At 44.9% G+C, this 21,424-nt stretch overlaps 1 protein-coding gene across 9 annotated transcripts in view; it reads right to left on the bottom strand.

The window, feature by feature from the left end:
* Window positions 1-6,455: 6,455 nt before the first annotated feature.
* The window catches only part of BCAS1 (brain enriched myelin associated protein 1), a 111,540-nt gene continuing 96,571 nt past the window's right edge, over window positions 6,456-21,424 (bottom strand). For 4 of the 9 annotated variants that reach the window (XM_040331507.1, XM_040331506.1, XM_040331505.1 and 1 more), the window contains 6 exons: window positions 21,112-21,153; window positions 18,520-18,561; window positions 15,814-15,960; window positions 15,276-15,335; window positions 10,667-10,969; window positions 6,456-7,281 (listed from right to left, as the gene is read on the bottom strand). In XM_040331507.1, coding sequence (XP_040187441.1) covers window positions 7,207-7,281; window positions 10,667-10,969; window positions 15,276-15,335; window positions 15,814-15,960; window positions 18,520-18,561; window positions 21,112-21,153 — 669 coding nt within the window. In that variant the 3' untranslated portion in view covers window positions 6,456-7,206. The remainder of the gene's footprint in view (window positions 7,282-10,666; window positions 10,970-15,275; window positions 15,336-15,813; window positions 15,961-18,519; window positions 18,562-21,111; window positions 21,154-21,424) is intronic. The other 5 variants (XM_040331509.1, XM_040331503.1, XM_040331504.1 and 2 more) reach the window with 5 other exon arrangements.

The raw sequence follows: 21,424 nt of genomic DNA on the forward strand, positions 1-21,424 counted from the left end.
TACAAGCCATTTCTGGGGAGCCTTAAGGTGGGAGTAAGCTCCCATGGTACAATAAATAATCCCTAAATGTGCATTGTTCTGGAGATGTTAAGCCGTCAATAGGTGGGTGAAGTCACGGGATAAAGATAAGTGGGAGGATGTCATGTGACATCCCACCTGGCCATTTTTGCTGTACGGTGGGCAGGAACTGTTTAGTGTGAATCCAGGTCCCTTGCTAATGCGGTTTCTGTGGGGTCTGCTAATCCAGCTCCCTTAATGTAATAAACACACTCTGTTTTTTTTTAATTATACATTTTACCTTTTTTCCTAATCGATATACAGCTGTCACATGACCCAGCTCTCTCCCCAGTATGTCTGCAGGGAAACATAAGCAGGAGGAGCGTCTACTCCTCTGCAGCTGGTCGCATGTTCATTATTACTTTCAGACAGAATTCTCACCGCTTCATTATTACTTTATTTTACTCTGTATTCCAAAAGACTTTATTTTAAACTGATTTTAAATGGAAATCGAATTTAATATTTTTTGGCAATTCCATGGTGTCAATGGATTTCGGCCAATCACAGGCTGTCGCACCCATCCAGCCTGTCCCTTAGAATAGGGGAGGTGAAGACTCCATTAATGTACATGTAATGTTCTGCTCCCATTGTGTTTGGCAGGATGGTCATACCTCCCAACATTGTGCTGCGGGACACTAAAGTTGTTGAGGAGGGGGGGGGGGTTGGCGGTGCTGCGGGATGACTTTTTTTGGGCCGGACATTGAAGTTGGGGGTGGGGGACCTCGGACCTTAAGAATGCGGGAAAGTCCCGCATAATCGGTGCCGGTTGGGAGGTATGAGGATGGTGAAGAGTTTAAAGCTCAGGATTCTGTGGATGGCCTGGTGGATGGGTATGCTTCTGAGCAATCTGGACAAGATACCCAGCTGGTATCTGCCTATTAATCAGAGGCTCTTGATCCTGACTTGCTGAAATGGTTTGCTCTGCCTTTAAGTTGCCTCTTGCAGAGGTCCCTGTGCCTCCCTGGTCCTTTTTGGGATCCATGAGGCCTCTTCAGGCCACATAGGCTTTCCCCCTACACCCCCTGTTGGAAGAAGCGGTGTATGTTGATTGGGAAAATCCTGACAGGATTTATGTTGCAGCAATTGGTATCTGCCAATTCATAAAGGATCAGATGGCCTGATAAACCTAACCAGGAGGATGATGTCCCCTTGTGTCCCCATTTGGTTTTTGAACCATAAAGGTTTGAGTATAACCCCAGGCCCCTTTCGGGTGCAGGAACCTCCCTTTCGGGGACAGGACCCTAATGTAAAGGGGGGTGGTTCTCCAATGGGGTAGCCTGGTGTAAGAATATTTGTGGCCCTCATACACGACCGGCGCTAACGCAAGGCAACATGGGCACTTTCCTTATGGCGCTGGCGCCGCCGCCCAGGGTGGAAAATTGATCGCGAAAGTCACCCGCCCGACACAGGCATTGCTAGGGGGGTGCGGACCGCACCAGGGCGACACCCGTGGATAGCGGCACCGCTATCACCGCCTGTTGATCTGCCCTCGCTCTGTTTCGGTGGAGTGGACTGAAGCCACCGGTGCCACCTCCTCACTCTTTACATACGAGGAGGAGGAGCCGAGGGACACACACCGCTGTGTGTGTATACGTCTGCTGCCACGCTGTTCTGAGGTCTGTAGTGTACACTTTATTACAAGTAGATGTACATGTGGGGGGGGGGGGGCGCTATGGGAGGGGGAGAGTGGTGCCTATGCTGATGGTGGGTCTGAACTAAGGGGGGAGTCTGCACTATGGGGGGGTCTGCACTAAGGGGGATTCTATACTGATGGGGATCTGCACTAAAGGTGGGGTGTCTGCACTAAGAGGGGGATTCTACACTGATGGGGTGTCTGTACTGAGGGAGGGGGTCTATACTAACAGAGGGTGGTCTGTACTTAGTGTGGGGTCTATACTGACGGAGGGTGGTCTGTACTTAATGTTGGGTCTATATTAACGGGGGGTGGTCTGTACTTGGTGTGGGGTCTATACTGACGGAGGGTGGTCTGTACTTAGTGTGGGGTCTATACTGACGGAGGGTGGTCTGTACTTAGTGTGGGGTCTATATTAACGGAGGGTGGTCTATACTAACGGAGGGTGGTCTGTACTTAGTGTGGGGTCTATATTAACGGAGGGTGGTCTGTACTTAGTGTGGGGTCTATACTGACGGAGGGTGGTCTGTACTTAATGTTGGGTCTATATTAACGGGGGGTGGTCTGTAATTGGTGTGGGGTCTATACTGACGGAGGGTGGTCTGTACTTAGTGTGGGGTCTATACTGACGGAGGGTGGTCTGTACTTAATGTTGGGTCTATATTAACGGGGGGTGGTCTGTAATTGGTGTGGGGTCTATACTGACGGAGGGTGGTCTGTACTTAGTGTGGGGTCTATATTAACGGAGGGTGGTCTATACTAACGGAGGGTGGTCTGTACTTAGTGTGGGGTCTATATTAACGGAGGGTGGTCTATACTAACGGAGGGTGGTCTGTACTTAGTGTGGGGTCTATACTGACGGAGGGTGGTCTGTACTTGGTGTTGGGTCTATACTGACGGAGGGGGGTCTGTACTTAGTGTGGGGTCTATACTAAAGGAGGGGGGTCTATACTGACGGAAGGTGGTCTGTACTTAGTGTGGGGTCTATACTGACGGAGGGTGGTCTGTACTCAGTGTGGGGTCTATACTAACGGAGGGTGGTCTGTACTTGGTGTGGGGTCTATACTAACGGAGGGTGGTCTGTACTTGGTGTGGGGTCTATACTGACGGAGGGTGGTCTGTACTTAGTGTGGGGTCTATATTAACGGAGGGTGGTCTATACTAACGGAGGGTGGTCTGTACTTAGTGTGGGGTCTATACTGACGGAGGGTGGTCTGTACTTGGTGTTGGGTCTATACTGACGGAGGGGGGTCTGTACTTGGTGTTGGGTCTATACTGACGGAGGGGGGTCTGTACTTAGTGTGGGGTCTATACTAAAGGAGGGGGGTCTATACTGACGGAAGGTGGTCTGTACTTAGTGTGGGGTCTATACTGACGGAGGGTGGTCTGTAATCAGTGTGGGGTCTATACTAACGGAGGGTGGTCTGTACTTGGTGTGGGGTCTATACTGACGGAGGGTGGTCTGTACTTAGTGTGGGGTCTATATTAACGGAGGGTGGTCTATACCAACGGAGGGTGGTCTGTACTTAGTGTGGGGTCTATATTAACGGAGGGTGGTCTATACTAACGGAGGGTGGTCTGTACTTAGTGTGGGGTCTATACTGACGGAGGGTGGTCTGTACTTGGTGTTGGGTCTATACTGACGGAGGGGGGTCTGTACTTAGTGTGGGGTCTATACTAAAGGAGGGGGGTCTATACTGACGGAAGGTGGTCTGTACTTAGTGTGGGGTCTATACTGACGGAGGGTGGTCTGTACTCAGTGTGGGGTCTATACTAACGGAGGGTGGTCTGTACTTGGTGTGGGGTCTATACTGACGGAGGGTGGTCTGTACTTGGTGTGGGGTCTATACTGACGGAGGGTGGTCTGTACTTAGTGTGGGGTCTATACTGACGGAGGGTGGTCTGTACTTGGTGTGGGGTCTATACTGACGGAGGGTGGTCTGTACTTAGTGTGGGGTCTATACTGACGGAGGGTGGTCTGTACTTGGTGTGGGGTCTATACTGACGGAGGGTGGTCTGTACTTAGTGTGGGGTCTATACTGACGGAGGGTGGTCTGTACTTAGTGTGGGGTCTATACTAACGGATGGTGGTCTGTACTAACGGAGGGTGGTCTGTACTTGGTGTGGGGTCTATACTGACGGAGGGGGGTCTGTACTGAGGAAGGGTGGGTCTGTTCTTAGTGAGGGCGATCCATTCTGCAGGAGGTGGGTCTGTAGTTAGTGGAGGGGGGGTCTGATATATATACATATATAATGTATGGTGAGTGTGTGTACGCGCACGCTCCGGGGGGGGGGCGGCAAAATGCACCTTCGCCTGAGTTGACAAAAATCCTTGCACTGGCTGAACATTTTGGGCCCCCCCCTCCGGTCTAGCCCAAAACTCATTCCTGTAACTGAACAATGACGAAGGAATCGGTGACAATGCGTTGGGATACAACAAACTTTATTTAATCTCTTTACACCAAATAAAAACTTTTATTTCATGTTGCTGGAAAGTTTCTGGTACATGAAAATAAAACACTGTGTTAGAACAAACTTAATATATAGAATGGTGTCAGAAGCCGGTTGATTATGAAATTATAATATATACGTTTTTAGTGTTAAGTCATCAAATCGCAGTTTACATATAAAACGTGAAAAAAAAAAGATTTTCCCTTTTTATTGTACATTGATTTATACCCATGGGTTATGTCGCCCTCTGCTGGCCACATGCTGCAATTTTCAGTGGCAATCAATCATATGTATATTCTATGTAAGCTTCTGCTAATATAGCATCATGTAACCGTTTATAACATTCTGGTTCATTCCTAACATGCTGAGCCTTTCCTAGATAACTTGTTTTTTTTACCTTTTTTTGTCTTTAAATTATAGGTTTTGGGTCCATCTCCCAGCTTTCTGCATTGTACTGTAAGTGGACCTGTCCCAAGCACGGGCAATTCAAACCTTCTGGGAGGGGGGGCGGGGGTGAAGGTTAGTGAAAGTCAAATATCGGAATAATCAGTATAACCAGAGAGTCAGTGATTTTTTTTTTTTTTTTTTTTTTTCAGTGATTTTTGTATGCTTTTTTTTTTGTTGTAAATCCCCCCGAAGAAGCCATAGTTTGGCGAAACGCGTAGAGATGAAGTTACTGCATCTTCAATATAAAAGCCGAATCGATATTCCTTGATGGATTTAAAAAAAAAATTGGTTTTCTTTTTATATTCACTTCTGTTGGCACCTTTTTTTAAATCCCGTCCTTTTTTTTTCCCCCTACATACATGAGTTTTTCAAAGGATCGCCTAAAGGCAAACGGGGTAGGAGCTAACCGGACATACACTAGATTACCAAAAGTATTGGGACGGCTGCCTTTACACACACATGAACTTTAATGGCACTCCAGTCTTATTACTGGCATGATAGCATTGTTGACAAAAGAAGGGCCCCCATATGGGAGTAAACCGTGCATCTTTGGTATTGGGGAAGGAATAGTACCCCATTGTTGGTATCAGTGGGAGGAATAGTACCCCATTGTTGGTGTCAGTGGGAGGAATCGGTCCCATTGTTATCAGTGGGAGGAATAGTCCCGTTGTTGGTGTCAGTGGGAGGAATAGTGTCCCGTTGTTGGTGTCAGTGGGAGGAATAGTACCCCATTGTTGGTGTCAGTGGGAGGAATAGTCCCGTTGTTGGTGTCAGTGGGAGGAATAGTCCCGTTGTTGGTGTCAGTGGGAGGAATAGTGTCCCGTTGTTGGTGTCAGTGGGAGGAATAGTGCCCCGTTGGTGTCAGTGGGAGGAATAGTGTCCCGTTGTTGGTGTCAGTGGGAGGAATAGTGCCCCGTTGCTGTCAGTGGGAGGAATAGTGCCCCATTGCGGACGCCAATTGCAGGAGTTATGCATTTTGTTTTCTGCCAGTAATAACCTTATACAGCCCACTTCCTGTTTCTTGTCTGGTCATTGGCTTAGACTTATACTGAAGATGCAGTAACTTCATCTCTACACGTTTCGTCCAAACTATGGCTTCTCCAGGAGGATTTAAAAAATACTGCATTCAAAAACCACTGCATTATCGCACAATAGTTCTGTTAAACCCACGCTATAACTCTGAGAGTTTGCCAGGAAGGGAGAGAGAATGAGTCATAAGAGGGCCAATGAGAGCGGCAGAGCTGGAGGTGTGGCCTCTGTGTGTCTGTGTAAATCCAGGAAGTGAACAGGCAGCAGCTTCAGCCGCCCACAGTTAAAATGGCTGCAGCCAGACTCAGTGGAGGGAGATTTCTGCAGCATATTTGGCAGAATCACAGTATATATAAAACAATATGCAAAGTGGTTAGAGGGAAGCTTCAGAAGATGTTTTTATTACAATTATGTGTGTTTTTAATGAACGCAACGCCCTTTTATTTCAGATTAGCATTTGCACTCTCAAACTGGCGCGGCCCTCCAGCTGTTTCAGAACTACAATTCCCATGAGGCATTGCAAGGCCGACAGTTACAAAGCAATGACTCCCATAGGCAGAGGCATGATGGGACTTGTAGTTTCCGCAAACAGCTGGAGGGCTGCCAGTTTCTTCCCAGCCAGTGTCATTAGTACAGTGACAGTGCATATTGGTGTGTGTTTTTTTTTTTTTAGCACTGATCACTGTATTAGTTCCACAACAGCTGGAGGGCTGCCAGTTTGTTCCCAGCTAGTGTCATTAGTACAGTGACAGTGCATATTTTTTTACCACTGATCACTGTATTAGTTCCACAACAGCTGGAGGGCTGCCAGTTTGAGACCCCTGAAGATTAAAAAAAAAAATAGCCGCAGATATTTCACCTTGTGGACCTGAGCGGTATAACAAGTTGCAATGCCATGGCCGGATCATATATACGACTTATGATATTTGTACCGAAGTCCTAGACATTAGCGACCTTCAAGAGCCGTTTTATAAGACCCCCTTGTATTTTTCCACCATCCGTTATTATTTCTACATTCCCTTTGCAATTCTGGTCAATATGTCATTTTACCCATCGGCTGCTCCACGCAAACACATCTGAAAGGCATTTTTGTACCTTTTTTATTTGAAAAATTTCCCGTAGAGTCCGAGAACAGACCGGTGTGCAGACTCCATGCAGCTGCGTACCGTAGAGCTGGAGATTTTTATTATGCCGCCAGATCTGCACAGACATTTAAAAAAGTCAAAGTGATTTCTATGTTGTCCCATAATGTTCTGCAACATTGTTGACTGACTGCGCCTAAAAAGTGTGACGGGGTCTCTTTCTTTCTATTACATATATAGAAGTGTCTGATAGTATATCAATGGTATTGGTGCGTTCAGTGGCTCCGATGACCGGCTTACATTCGCTTCTGCCTATAGTAATATCTCGCGCTACTTTAAAGTTAATTTTCTCATATATTATTGTGATCAGGCCGGTGCTGGAAAAAAAGAAAATGTGTCTGTATTGTATGTAACTAACTCTGTACAAATTACACCTGAAATATACAATAGCGGAATCCACCCCCTTCCGCCCACAAGAGATCGTGTCGTCTTGGTGTCGTGCGGCCCTTACTTGGCCTTCTCTGCCGGCAGGATGGAGACCGGATCTGTCTGGACCTCCGCATCGCATAGCCGCTTGGGGCCCTGGGAACAAATGGAGAAGAAGAGGTGAGGATCAGGTGCAGGATAGGGGTATATATATATATATATATATATATATATATATATATATATATATATATATATATATATATATATATATATAGCTTTTTTTCAGGGGGAACGCAGTTCCGGCACCTCCTGTACTGAATGTATGTAATGGAAAGAGGTTCTGGGGAATGCTAGAGAGTCTATTGATGATGGCTGCTGGGGGATCTATTGTTGCTGGAGGGGATCTATTTTGCAAAGGAAGGGGGTCTATTGTTGCTGGGGAGTTCTTTTGTTGCTCGTGGGGAATCTATTGTTGCTGGGGAGGGGGGGGGGCAGTCATTGCTAGGAGGGATGTACTGTTAAGGGAGGGGTCTTTGTTGCTGGCTGCTGGAGGATCTATTGATGACTACTGGGGAATCTATTGTTGCTGGAGGGGATCTATTTTTACAGGGGTGGTCTATTGTTGGTGGGAGTGGGTCCTATGTTGCAGGGGGGTCAATATTTGCTGGGAGGGATCTGCTGGAGGGTCTATTGATGCTGGCTGTTGGGAGTCCATTGTTGCTGGGGTGGATCTATTGTTGCTGGGGTGTCCATTGTTGATAGATCTATTTTACTGCCTTTCTTGTTATCATTAACAAATTCTATACAAAATGGTACTTGTTTCTGTATTCTCTAAAAGGGGTGGTACTGGGAGGTGGGTAGGGGGTGGAGTCAAGGGTGACTTGGAAGGGAGGAGTTCCTGCACCTATTCTCTGAGAAAAAAAGCCGTGTGTGTGTGTGTGTGTGTGTGTGTGTGTGTGTGTGTGTGTGTGTGTGTATATATGTATATATGTATATATATATGTATATATGTGTGTATATATATATAAAGGTAAGGTCACATATATATGGCATAGGATTGCGTCTCTCCTCTACTGAGCTGTATGCTCTCTAGACCAGGGGGTCTCAAACTGGCGGCCCTCCAACTACAAGTCCCATGAGGCATTGCAAGGCTTGACGGTTACAAGCATGACTCCCACAGGCAGAGGCATGATGGGACTTGTAGTTCCGCAACAGCTGGAGGGTCGCCAGGTTGAAACCCCCTGCTCTAGACATTTTCAGATCGTTTTGTTCCGAATTGCAATTTGGGTGAAATTTTTCGCTATTCACCGATTCCGATGTATCTGAATTTCTGAATTACAATACAGTGGAACCTCGGTTTAAGAGTAATTTGGTTTGAGAGCGTTATGATTTGCGAGCAACTTTTTTTTTTAATTCTGACTCGGTTTGCGAGTGTTGATTCACAAGATGAGCAGAATTCAAGCTAAATAGGCCTGCAGTACCTCATTTGGCCTGAGGTACGGGGGCGCAGAAGCCGAGCAGAGCTGAAAATAGGCTTGCAGTACCTCATTTGGCCTGAGGTACGGGGGCGCAGAAGCCGAGCAGAGCTGAAAATAGGCCTGCAGTACCTCATTTGGCCTGAGGTACGGGGGCGCAGAAGCCGAGCAGAGCAGAAAATAGGCCTGCAGTACCTCATTTAGCCTGAGGTACGGGGGCACAGAAGCCGAGCAGAGCCGAAAATAGGCCTGCAGTACCTAATTTGGCCTGAGGTACGGGAGCGCAGGAAACGAGCCGAAGTGTCCTCAGGCCTTTTTGGCCGTTTTCGGCGCTCTCTTGCACCCGCCGTCTCTGGCCGCATTCGGTATTGCATCCCACTGAAGTCAATGCGGAACTAATTATTTTCGGTTTCCATTGACTTCAATGGGGAAACTCGCTTTGACATGCGAGTACCGTGGATTACGAACATTCTCCTGGAACGGATTATCCTCGTAATCCAAGGTTCTGTAACAACAAATTTAAACAAAAACAAAAAAAAAAGAATTATTTAAATTTGAAAATGATATGTAAACATTTTGCTTACTATTGCTGATTTCCTTCAAAGACTGTGTGTATTAAAATATAGCTGCCTTACGAAATTCGATTTTCAAAAAGAATAAAAAATAAAAGCATAGAATGGAAAATAATAGAACAGAAAATAAAGGATTCAAAAAGAATAGATTAGAAAAGAATATAATTAAAAGAATATAGCCATCTTCCAATATTCGAATTTCAAAAAGAATAGAGAATAAAAACATAATAGAAAATAAAGGATTAAAAAAAATTAAAATTAGAAAAGAATATAATTAAAAGAACATAGCCATCTTCCAAAATTCTAATTAAAATAAAAGCATAGAATGGAAAATAATGGAACAGAAAATAAAGGATTAAAAAATAATAGATTAGAAAAGAATATAATTAAAAGTATATAGCCGTTTTGAATAGAATAAAATGGAAAGAATACAGCCATCTTCCAGAATTCGAATTTCAAAAAGAATAGAATATAAATACATAGAATGGAAAATAATAGAAAAGAAAATAAAGGATTAAAAAAATAAAAATTAGAAAAGAATATAATTAAAAGAACATAGCCATCTTCCAAAATTCGAATAAAAAAAAAATAGAAAATAAAAGCATAGAATGGAAAATAATAGAACAGAAAATAAAAGATTCAAAAATAATAGATTAGAAAAGAATATAATTAAAAGAATATAGCCGTCTTTTAAAATTTGAATTTTGAATATAAAAAATTAAAGAACATAGCCATTGTCCGAAATTCGAATTTCGAATAGAACAAAATAGAAACAATATAACCGTCTTCCAAAATTTGAATTTCGAAAAGAATAGAAACTAGAAAAATCTGACGGAAAATAATAGAACAGAAAATAAAGGATTAAAAAATAATAAAATAGAAAACAGTAGAATAAAAAGAATATAGCCATCTCCCAAACTTCGAACTTCTAATAGAAAGAATATAGCTGTCTTCAGCAGACTAAAGCAGTTGACTCCAGTCCTCCTCCAAACCCTGCTCTTTCTGCTTCCTAGCCTCCTGTGCTTCCTGTGCTTACCCCAGAAGCACAGGGTAAGGGGGGTGCACTGTGATGTAAGGGAGGGTGGGGGACTCCTAACATCTGATATAAATGGGGTGCTCTGGACATCTGCTTACAATGACTGAGGATAATACAATACTATGTCGGTAGAAAAGGAGGGTCGAAACGCGTAGGTCTTAGCCACAGGAAACTTTATTGGGGATTAAATTAAGTTTGATTCCCCTTTTCTAGACAATTTTTTTTTTATTGCTGTCTGTATCTTTGTTGGAAGGATTTCCTCTCACTTCCCCAACAGGACGTAAGGACAAATCCCCCAAACAGGGGCATGGAGAACAATAAAGCCTTCCTGAAAATCCCAACGTGCCATTCACCATCAGACAATACCAAACAGGACTATATGAAGCGCCATCTTGTCCCCCCCCCCCCCCAGTGAGGAACATTTCTACTAGAGTTGACCCCCGAATGGTACTTACAATAGCTTTGAAGAAACTACCCAGAGATTGCCTCTTCTCTACTCTCTTCATCTGGCCCTCTTTAGAAGATTCGGCTCCGTTCAGCACCGGCGCTGCCTCTATCACTTGGGCCTGCGACGAGGCTGCGGCGGCCTCCGGGCTCTCTCTGCTCTCTTGCTTGGTCAGCTTCTCTGACGAGGCCTTCTTCTCTTTTGAGTTTTCCTTGGACTTCTGCAGTGGTGGTGCAGGGGGAGGTTCCACCACGGCTGTGACCACCGTCTTCTCCGACTTCCCCACCTCCACGCCGTCTGTGATGTCCAGAGTCTGCAAAGACCCAGCAGAAATGTAAGCTGGGAATATGGTGCTTCATGGATATGATGTCATTAAAGCGTATGCGCAGCCACAATGTTTAGTCTTAGTTTTATATAGAGTAGGTTAAACCCATTTAAGGTGAACCTTCACTCTCTGAGTCCTGCTGGGGGATACAAGAAAAGCCGTTTCAGGTGAGTGAGGCTCTGGTTAATCCCCACACACACACTAGCCCAGCTTGCAGGTTGTGTAACCAAAGGAAATGATTCAGAACGGAGGCACTTCCAAAAATCCTTTTATTGAAGCTTCATATGACAAGTGGTTGACAGATGGAGCAGGGGACAAAAAGGTAGACGCGTTCCACACAAATGATAGCACTTAGTCATTACATTGCGTGATACACGTCTACCTTTTTGAAGCTTCGTATGAGAAGTGGTTGACAGATGGAGCACGGGACAAAAAGGTAGACGCATTTCGCGCAAATGATAGCACTTGGTCATTACATTGCGCGATACGCATCTACCTCTTCGAAGCTTCGTATGACAAGTGGTTGACAGATGGAGCAGGGGACAAAACGGTAGTCGCGTTCCCCGCAAATGATGGCACTTAATCATTACATTGCGTGATACCCGTCTACCTTTTTGAAGCTTCGTATGACAAGTGGTTGACAGATGGAGCAGGGGACAAAACGGTAGTTACGTTCCGCGCAAATTTATAGCACTTAATCATTACATTGTGCGATGCGCGTCTACCTTTTTGTCCCCTGCTCCATCTGTCAACCACTTGTCATACGAAGCTTCAATAAAAGGATTTTTTGGAAGTGGAGCCGTCCGGGAAATCATTTCCTACTGGGGGGATGGGTTCCCTTCACTTCCTGTCCTGGAGAAGCAACAGGAAATGACAAAAAAAGTCTCCCTCTGAATTTAAGAGAATTGCAATCTTAGACAGTTGTCACCAGGACTGCTGTCTCTATTGTCACTCTTTGGCGACATTTTTAAGCTTTGGGTTTTCCCCCGCGTTGTGACATTGATCGCCAGGATGAATAGGGTTGATCCAGGGGACACAGAAATCAATCAAACTCTAATAAAATTACAATTAATTTGCTATTATTTGAACTTTAAAGGTTTATTTTTTATTCATTTTTTGAAATGACAAACATACCATACTTACCTCCACTGTGCAGTTGGTTTTGCACAAAGTGGCTCCGATCCTCCTCTTCTGGGGTCCCTCAGCGGCTGTCTCGGCTCCTCCCCGCAAGAGCTAACCCCCCCTCTGGAGAGCGCTCTCCCAAGAGGGTCAGCTTGCGGGCACTCACCCGTGTGATGCACTCGGCGGCCATAGCTGCCGAGTGTATCACTCGCCCCGCCCCCCGACACGCCACGTCTTTGTTTTGATTGGCAATAGCGGGAGCCAATGGCTGCGCTGCTATCAATCATCCAATGAAGAGCCCACAAGAGCTGGGGGAAAGCAACGCGGGATCGTGCCCACGGAGATTCAGGGCTCAGGTAAAATGGGGGCTCGGGGGGGGGGGGGCGAGAGTGCAAAGTGTTTTTTGGTGAAAAAACACAAAGCTTTACAACCCTTGGAAAGATAAACAACAAGTTCAGGGTCAATCACAGTCAGGGTTGGAACTAGGTATGGGCAGGAGGGGCTGCTGCTGCCCCCGGGCACAGTGAAGCAAGGGGGCAAAGAATGGATGCAGGGTGGCACAACCATTCTACAGCATGTATTAAAAGTGGGGGGGGGCACAATTCTTGATCCTTGCCCTGGGCACTGGATGATCTTGTCCCGGTACGGCCCACAGTTCTTATTGCTCGTGTGTCGGGACTTTCAGAATAAGGTTTCTGCAGCCTATTTTCCACCTTTTGTTTGAGTTTTTATGGACTTTTGATCTCTTTATCACGGCTTATATTTCTCCATTTGTTCCTCGACTAAAAGCCCAAGAAGTTTCCTCAGGGTGCCAATGGGTGGCTCTGGATTATGGAGGTCTCTTTTTCAAAGGTGACGGTTGGATCTCTTCATTGTGTGTCCAGACTCAATATAGAGATTCTTAAAGTATACCTAAAGCTACAACTTTATAAGGTAGAAAAAAAGGTTAAATGTATGTCATTGGGGAGATTTCCCTTCATGTTCCCGAGATACAAAAAGAAGTGTCCCCAATGGAACATTTGCTCTTTGTTTCTGTGATTTTTGTAAAAATGTTGATCTCCCATCAATTTTGGTGAGTTACCAGGACCCAGGAGAGGTTAAATCTCCCCAGCAGAGACACAGACAGCAGTAAAAATCTGCTTCCCCCCACTCCCATCTAAAAATGTAAAAATATTTTTTTTGTCTTTAGATACTCTGTTTTTTCTGGCAGCAGATTGTGTCTTTTCGACCCAGTGACATTACAGGAAGTGACGATCACTTTGGCAGAGGTACCAATCAAAGAACAGCTGAAGCATAGACAGTAATACATAGCAATAATCTTGGTATTATGTAAGCAGCACAGAAAGGACTTTTCTATCTTTGGGTTTGTAGCTATATCCAAACTTGAATAAAAAAAAGAACGGTAAGGGACCTAGACATTAGCTTACCTAGCGCAAAGTGGTGAGGGAGCTAGTGTTGGCTTATCTGGCTTAATAGGGTGAAGGAGTCTGATGCTGGCTTAGCTTGCTTAAAATGGTGAAGAACCAGGTGTTAGCTTTCCTAGCTTAAAGCAGTGAAAGTGTCTGGCACTGCCTTACCTAGCTTGAATTGATGAAGGAGCAAAATGTTGACTTACCTAGCCTGAAGTGGTGAAGAAGATGGGCTTTGGTTTAGCTAGCCTAAGGCAGAAAAAAACGATCTAAGGATGGCTTACCTAACTGGAAATGGTAAAGGAGCCAGGTGTTGGCTTACCTAGCTTCAAGTGGTGAAGGAGTTGGATGTTGGCTTACCTAACTGGAAATGGTAAAGGAGCCAGGTGTTGGCTTACCTAGCTTCAAGTGGTAAAGGAGTTGGATGTTGGCTTACCTAGCTTGAAGCAATAAAAGGAGTCGGGAGTTGGCTTTCTTAGTTTGAAGAAATAAAGGAGTCAGGAGTTGGCTTAACTAACTTGAAGCGGTGAAGGAGTTGGGTTTTGGCTTACCTAGCTTGAAGCAATAAAGTTGTGCGTTGGTTTACCTAGTTTAAAATGGTGAAGGTGTTAGCTTACCTAACTTGAAGCAATAAAGGAGTCAGGTGTTGGCTTACCTAGCTTCAAGCAATGAAGGAGCTGGTTGTTGGCTTACCTAGCTTAAAGCAATAAAGGAGTCAGGAGTTGGCTTTCCTAGCTTCAAGCGGTGAAGCAGTTGGGTGTTGGCTTACCTAGCTTAAAGCAATACATGAGTTGGGTGCTGGCTTACCTAGCTTAAAATGGTGAAGGAGCCAGGTGTTGGCTTACCTAGCTTGAAGCAATAAAGGAGTCGGGTGTTGGCTTTCCTAGCTTCAAGCAGTGAAGGAGTTGGGTGTTGGCTTACCTAACGTAAAATGGTGAAGGAGCCAGGTGTTGGCTTACCTAGCTTCAAGCGGTGAAGGAGTTGGATGTTGGCTTACCTAGCTTGAAGCAATAAAAGGAGTCGGGAGTTGGCTTACTTAGTTTGAAGAAATAAAGGAGTCAGGAGTTGGCTTAACTAGCTTGAAGCGGTGAAGGAGTTGGGTGTTGGCTTACCTAGCTTCAAGCAGTAAAAGAGTTGGGTGTTGGCTTGCTTGGCTTCAAGCGGTGAAGGAGTTGTTTGTTGGCTTACCTAACCTCAAACGGTGAAGGAACCCAGGTCTTGGCACACCTAGCCTAAAGCAGTGAAGGAGTCTGGGACTGGCTTACCTAGTTTTAATTGGTGAAGGAGCAAGATGTTAACTTACCAAGCCTGAAGTGGTGAAGGAGACGGGCATTGGCTTACCTAGCCTAAGGCAGTAAGCGATCTGAGGATGGCTTACCTAGCTTTAAGTGGTGAAGGAGCCGAGTGTTGGCTTACCTATAGGTTAAAGCACTGAAGGAGTCTGGATTTGGCTTACCTAGCTTGAAGTGGTGAAGGAGTTGGGTGTTGTATTACCTAGCTTGAAGCAATAAAGGAGCTGGTTGTTGGCTTACCGAGCCTAATGTAGTGAAGGAGCTGGGGATTGGCTTACCGTGCCTGTCTATGGTTAAGTCTGTCCTGAAACGCATTAGTTGGCCTGGTCCTTCCTGTGCTGGTTATGAATTTTTATTGGATTTACATTTAAACATTATAGAAAAGTTTTATTCTTATTGTACACGTGTTTATAGAAAAGAGTGAGGTTCCCACCACCAGACTGAAGCACACCAGAGTCTCTGTCCACTTACAGGTGAGAGTTTGCCGTCAACCTCCTCTGACGTGCCATTATTGGGGTCACCCATCACTGACTACAATAACAGACAAGTGTTTCAGCTGTTAATTTTACTGGAGTAAAAGAAGGTTAGAGGAAAAAAAGGTAAAATGTAGGTTACTAAACATTATGGTCTTAATGGTTTTCTAGAAAGAAATATCAGTTCTCGTTGAATTGACCAATCGGTGAGCTCTGCTCATTGAAATACAACCAGCGTAAGTACCTGATTTTGACTTGGCATCAGCCTAGTACAGTTCATGTATGGCCAATCAGTTGTGCTGCAGTTCTTATCTGCTAACAAGCTGATAGGATCTTAAGACTAGTTAGGATCCATGAAGGGTTAGAGCTTCTGCCAGGTGTATACTGATGTCTGATTATAGGTGGTTACCCAGTGGTCTACTCAATAGACAAATAATAAGATATGCCAGAGGTTCCAACCTGTCCCCTACTCTATCCAAAAAAATGTGCATAGAGATATTGGACCAGAAAGATAAGGAGGTGACATTGTGTCTTACCAGTTGTTTGAAGAACATCATGATTTTGGGTTTGGAGTTTTTGCCCTCGTCTGCCTTTTTTCCCTGCTGAGATTTTCCCTCTGTGACTGGGCTGGTCTTGGCCCCGCTGTCTGCTTTGGCTGACTGGGAATCTGGCTCTGCAGAAGACTAAAGAACAAGCAAGGTTATTTTCAGTCATTGTTTACATTTCCAAACGTAGGGCCATCCTTGGTGAGGCCTTCCTGAAGAAGTAGTCCTGCAATAGAAAAACAAGTTATTCCAGCCAAGGCAGAGGTCCATTACGGACCGGTGAGGTCATCCTATTGGTTATCCTATACTATCTTAATGATGATCATGTAGCTGAGCTGGTTCCTGGGCAGTTGTTTTCTACACCCCAAAGGATCTCCACAGTCTCCTTGGCTTTGCAGTGTCATGTAGGAAAAATGTGACTTGAAGCATCACATCACTGCCGAAAGGTCCAAATACAACTTTTTTTGGTGGAACTAGATGGACTTGTGTCTTTTTTCAACCTGGCTACCTATGTAACTTTATTCAAGTTGGGGACAATCGAAAATATTTCCAATGCATTTCAGGGGTCAAAATAAGGCTCCTTTCATTAGGGCCTGTGACAGGAGTCACTTTGGGTGGGGGGTTTGTGCAACTCAGCTTACCTTGGAGAGCTCTGTAACTTTTGCGTCCAGCTTCCCCAGGCCCTCTTATGTGTAAATCACCCTGTGTCCATTCTTGGCACAGGGTGACTGAGAAATCCAGTCTGATCTGTACTAATAGGACTCACTGTACAGCCACATTGGAATATTGTGTTTTGTATATGTATATATATTTATATATATATATAGTATATTGTCTCATTTTGTTGTGTACTCTTTGCTGTGATCGTTTGGGGTGTGGTTGTATTCCATTGTTTGTGTCTGTCTGCCTTGGAGGAAATGTATATTATGGGATGGATATCCATGTGGAGGGAGGGGGACTCCTTCAGCAGAATCCCCCCCCCCCTGCTGTTAAGACTGTTTACTGATGAGAAGTTTGAATACACCTGACCTGTGTGTCTATTGTCATTGGACAGTTTAACCCGCCCTGAATCCAAGAGTGGGGGGAGTGTCTCTGAATCATTTATCTGTTGTAACATGTGCTGATAATAAATCGGTTGGATGTTGTTCTCCCTACACCGTGTTACGGCTGGTGACTGGGTGATCTAAGGGGTCTTGGATAGTGCTGGTTCTGGATAGAGGAAGCATTGATGGCGGACATAGTCCTGTTGAAGACAAGGGTTCGTCACAGGGCCTAATGCCCTGTACACAGCTAGGTTTGCTGCTGACAAGCCCTGACCTCTTAAATGCGTTGAATACTTAAAATCATCCCCCTATCCCTTCCTGGACTAAAGTCATATCTGGACCTTTCAGCGGTGATGTGGCACTTCAATTCACATTTTTGTTAGATGGTGGAGGTCCATGGAAGAGGTGATCTATTTCTATTTCGAAGAGAAAGCAACATGTAATGAAGTGGGTCCAGTGATTTGATTTTAATATCTTTCTTACTTTTTTTTGTGATGAGAGATAATTAAGGCTAAACGAGAAACCGAAAAACTCAAAAGGCACAGTGTGAGAGACGGAAAAACCAGACATACAGAGCAGTGGTAAAAACCTCGCCGATACACCTAAGTGCACATTGGCCTCAGCCCGGCACGGAGGAGGATTTACAGCTGCGAATGTGAAGATTTCGTAGATAAAAGATCCTTAGTCTAAAGAAATAAGCAGTTTCCAGAGTCAGTATGCTGCCATAAAACCATGATTCAATGGCATAATGTGATAGCCTTGGCACCATGACTAGAAGAAGCAGTTAGTCCTACAATACTTCATACGTGGCATATGGCAGACCTCTCGGAATTTAATGATGGTTCTGTATGCACAGATGATGGTTGAATTGGAGCCAAGGGCTTACTACGCATGGTGCGTTGCCGCAAGAGGAAGTCCGTGCCAACTGAGCATGTGCCAAAGATTCCTCAGTGCACCAACCCGCACCTGCGCAGAAGACCTCATGGAAAAAGGCAGGAAAATGCCCAGGAGGCACACAGGAAGTGACCTCAACCTGATGGAAAAAGGCAGGAAAATACAGAGGAGGCGCACAGGAAGTGACCTCAACCTGATGGAAAAAGGCAGGAAAATAGAGGAGGCGCACAGGAAGTGACCTCAACCTGATGGGAAAAAGGCAGGAAAATACAGAGGAGGCGCACAGGAAGTGACCTCAAACTTCCCTATATAAAAGCCCAGCGCAGACACTGCCAAATTGCTGGATTATGTTCAGTCCCCCCTTGCTCCTGTGCTAGTGTGTGATCTCTCTGAACTTGTTGTGACCTGGAAACCTATTTGACTACTCTTGATCGCTGCTTGCCTTTGACCTCTGATTTGTACCTTGACCATTCTACTTCTTTGCCTCTTTTGTACTTAGCTGCCAGATTGAAACCGACCCCGGCTTGGATCCCAACCATTCTTCTTCTGATTAACCCTTCTGTACTTCGTTGCCAAAGCGGACTTGACCTCGCACCTTGACATGTGGTCCTCGCACCTCTCCTGGTTTGAGTTTGACACCATTGCTCTATATAATCCATATCTTGATTGCAACAGCTGGATTATGGACCTACATATATGCTAAATCAGAAACACAATAGCTGCTTTGTAGGGTTCAGCCAAGGTTAGTAGGGTCACTTACAGTCTCGGTTAGTTGGATGGTCACTGGTTCCTCCGGTGGGGACTGATGGGAATAAAGCAATAGTGTTAGTTCTACAATATATTGGTTGGCGTTTCCCAAAATCTGAAGGGCCAAAGTTTGCAAATATAGACAGCAATATAAGCATAATCAAAAAAATATATATATATGGAATTGTTAATTGAAAATGTATTTACAGTTGAACCTTGGATTACGAGCATAATCCGTTCCAGGAAAATGCTTGTAATCCAAAGTACTCGCATATCAAAGCGAGTTTTCCCATTGAAATCAATGGAAACTAAAATAATTTGTTCCGCATTGACTTCAATGGGATGCAATACCGAATGCGGCCATAGTTGGAGGGGTGCCAGAGAGCGCCGAAAAGGTCTGAGGAAATGTTGGCTCGTTTACTGCGCCCCCGTACCTCAGGCCAAATGAGGTACTTGCAGGCCTTTTTTCGGCTCTGCTCGGCTACTGCGCCCCCGTACCTCAGGCCACATGAGGTATTGCAGTCCTATTTTCAGCTCTGCTCGGCTTCTTCGCCCCGTACCTCAGGCCAAATGAGGTACTGCCAGGGGCGGACTGACCATTGAGTCACTCAGGCACTGCCCGTGGGCCCCATGCCACTAGGGGGCCCCATCAGGGTTGCCAGGCTCAGTAAAACCAGGGACAATATGTAAAAATCTATGGGGTAGATTCAGAGAGAAGATACGACGGCGTATCTCCAGATACGCCGTCGTATCTCTGAGTCCGGCCGGTCGTATCAATGCGCCTGATTCATAGAATCAGTTACACATAGATTTCCCTATGATCCGACCGGCGTAAGTGTTTTACACCGTCGTATCTTAGGCTGCATATTTACGCTGGCCGCTAGGTGGCGCTTCCATAGATTTACGCGAGGAATATGCAAATGAGCTAGATACGCCGATTCAGAAACGTACGTCCGTCCGGCGCATTTTTTTACGTCGTTTACGTTAGGCTTTTTTCTGCGTATAGTTACCCCTGCTATATGAGGCGTATCCTATGTTAAGTATGGCCGTCGTTCCCGCGTCGAGTTTTGAAAATTTTATGTCGTTTGCGTAAGTCGTTCGCGAATAGGGCTGGACGTAATTTACGTTCACGTCGAAAGCAATGACGATTTGCGGCGGAATTTCGAGCATGCGCACTGGGATTTTTTCATGAACGGCGCATGCGCCGTTCGTAAAAAAACGTCAAATACGCGGGGTCACAGTTAATATACATAAAACATGCCAACACATCACCCACTTTTGAATTAGGCGGGCTTACGCCGACACAGATACGTTACGCCGCCGTAACTAAGGGCGCAAATTGTTTTTGAATACAGAACTTAAGCCCTAAATTACGGCGGCGTAACGTATCTGGGATACATTACGCCGGGCGGACAGATAGACCATTCTATCTGAATCTACCCCTATGTTTTTTTTAGATCTGTCCCTGATATGTCCGAAACCGACATGCTTTTGATGTGAAAATCCCGAGATTTTAGCTGCCCCGGCTCTGCACTGCCTCCTGGAATGGTGGCCATCTGTAAGCCCGGGGGCCCCATAATCTTCTATTGCCCGGGGCCCCATAATCTTCTATTGCCCGGGGCCCCATAATCTTCTATTGCCCGGGGCCCCATAATCTTCTATTGCCCGGGGCCCCATAATCTTCTATTGCCCGGGGCCCCATAATCTTCTATTGCCCGGGGCCCCATAATCTTCTATTGCCCGGGGCCCCATAATCTTCTATTGCCCGGGGCCCCATAATCTTCTATTGCCCGGGGCCCCATGAGTTGTCAGTCCGCCCCTGGGTACTGCAGGCCTATTTAGCTTGAATTTTGCTCGTCTTGCGAGTCAACACTCGCAAACCGAGTCAGAGTTAAAAAAATAAAAAAGTTGCTCGCAAGTCAAAACGCTCTCAAACCAAGTTACTCTTAAACCGAGGTTCCACTGTGTTTATTTAAAGGTTATGAAATGCCACAAATTAAAAATACAATATATGAAAGTCTGGCCAGAGAACATACTGCCTATTCCACAATGTAGCGTGCAAGCGAGGTAAACAGAATTTGTTAAACATGATTGCATAGCAAGTGCTATGGGGTATTGAATTGAATTCCAGACGCGTTTCGACCATAGAGTGGTCATCTTCAGGGGGATCGTTGACTCTATGAAACATATAAATTAACTTTAGAATTTCAAAACATATCATCATACATCACAATACAGATTATAACATGATGATATATTTACCGCTTGAAAGTGGAGTAAGTAATTATCATTCTGGTCATGCAGATACCTACTCCACTTTCAAGCGGTAAATATATCATCATGTTATATCTGTATTGTGATGTATGATGATATATTTTGAAATTCTAAAGTTAATTTATATGTTTCATACAGTCAACGATCCCCTTGAAGATGACCACTCTATGGTCGAAACGCGTCGGGAGAATTCAATACCCCATAGCCTTTCAAGCAGTAAATATATCATCATGTTATATCTGTATTGTGATGTATGATGATAGTATATCATGAATTATTTTATCCTTCCTTTATATCACCCATATTGGAGTATTTTAGAATGCCTACTTACATTTTCTGGGACCTTAGGAGGTGGGGGTTCCGCTTTAAAAGACTGGAGAGAGAATAAGTAAGTGTTAGTCGGTTAGAATCTTCCCTGACGACGGAGGAGAAATGATTTGAAAGCGCAGGAAGTGGATAAAAGGAAGAGACGGAATACAGTGTATCCAAAATGTCATATATTGCAGATCGGGCTTTAGATGTGATGACTGCATTCGTTTTCTTTTTCAGTGTTATCTTCCTCTCAATCTATCTTCTGAAACTACCGTATTTATCGGCGTATAACGCACACTTTTTTCCCCTTAAAATCAGGGGGAAATCGTGGG

Source organism: Rana temporaria, chromosome 12 (genome assembly GCF_905171775.1).
Source record: "Rana temporaria chromosome 12, aRanTem1.1, whole genome shotgun sequence".
NCBI classification, from domain to species: domain Eukaryota; kingdom Metazoa; phylum Chordata; class Amphibia; order Anura; family Ranidae; genus Rana; species Rana temporaria.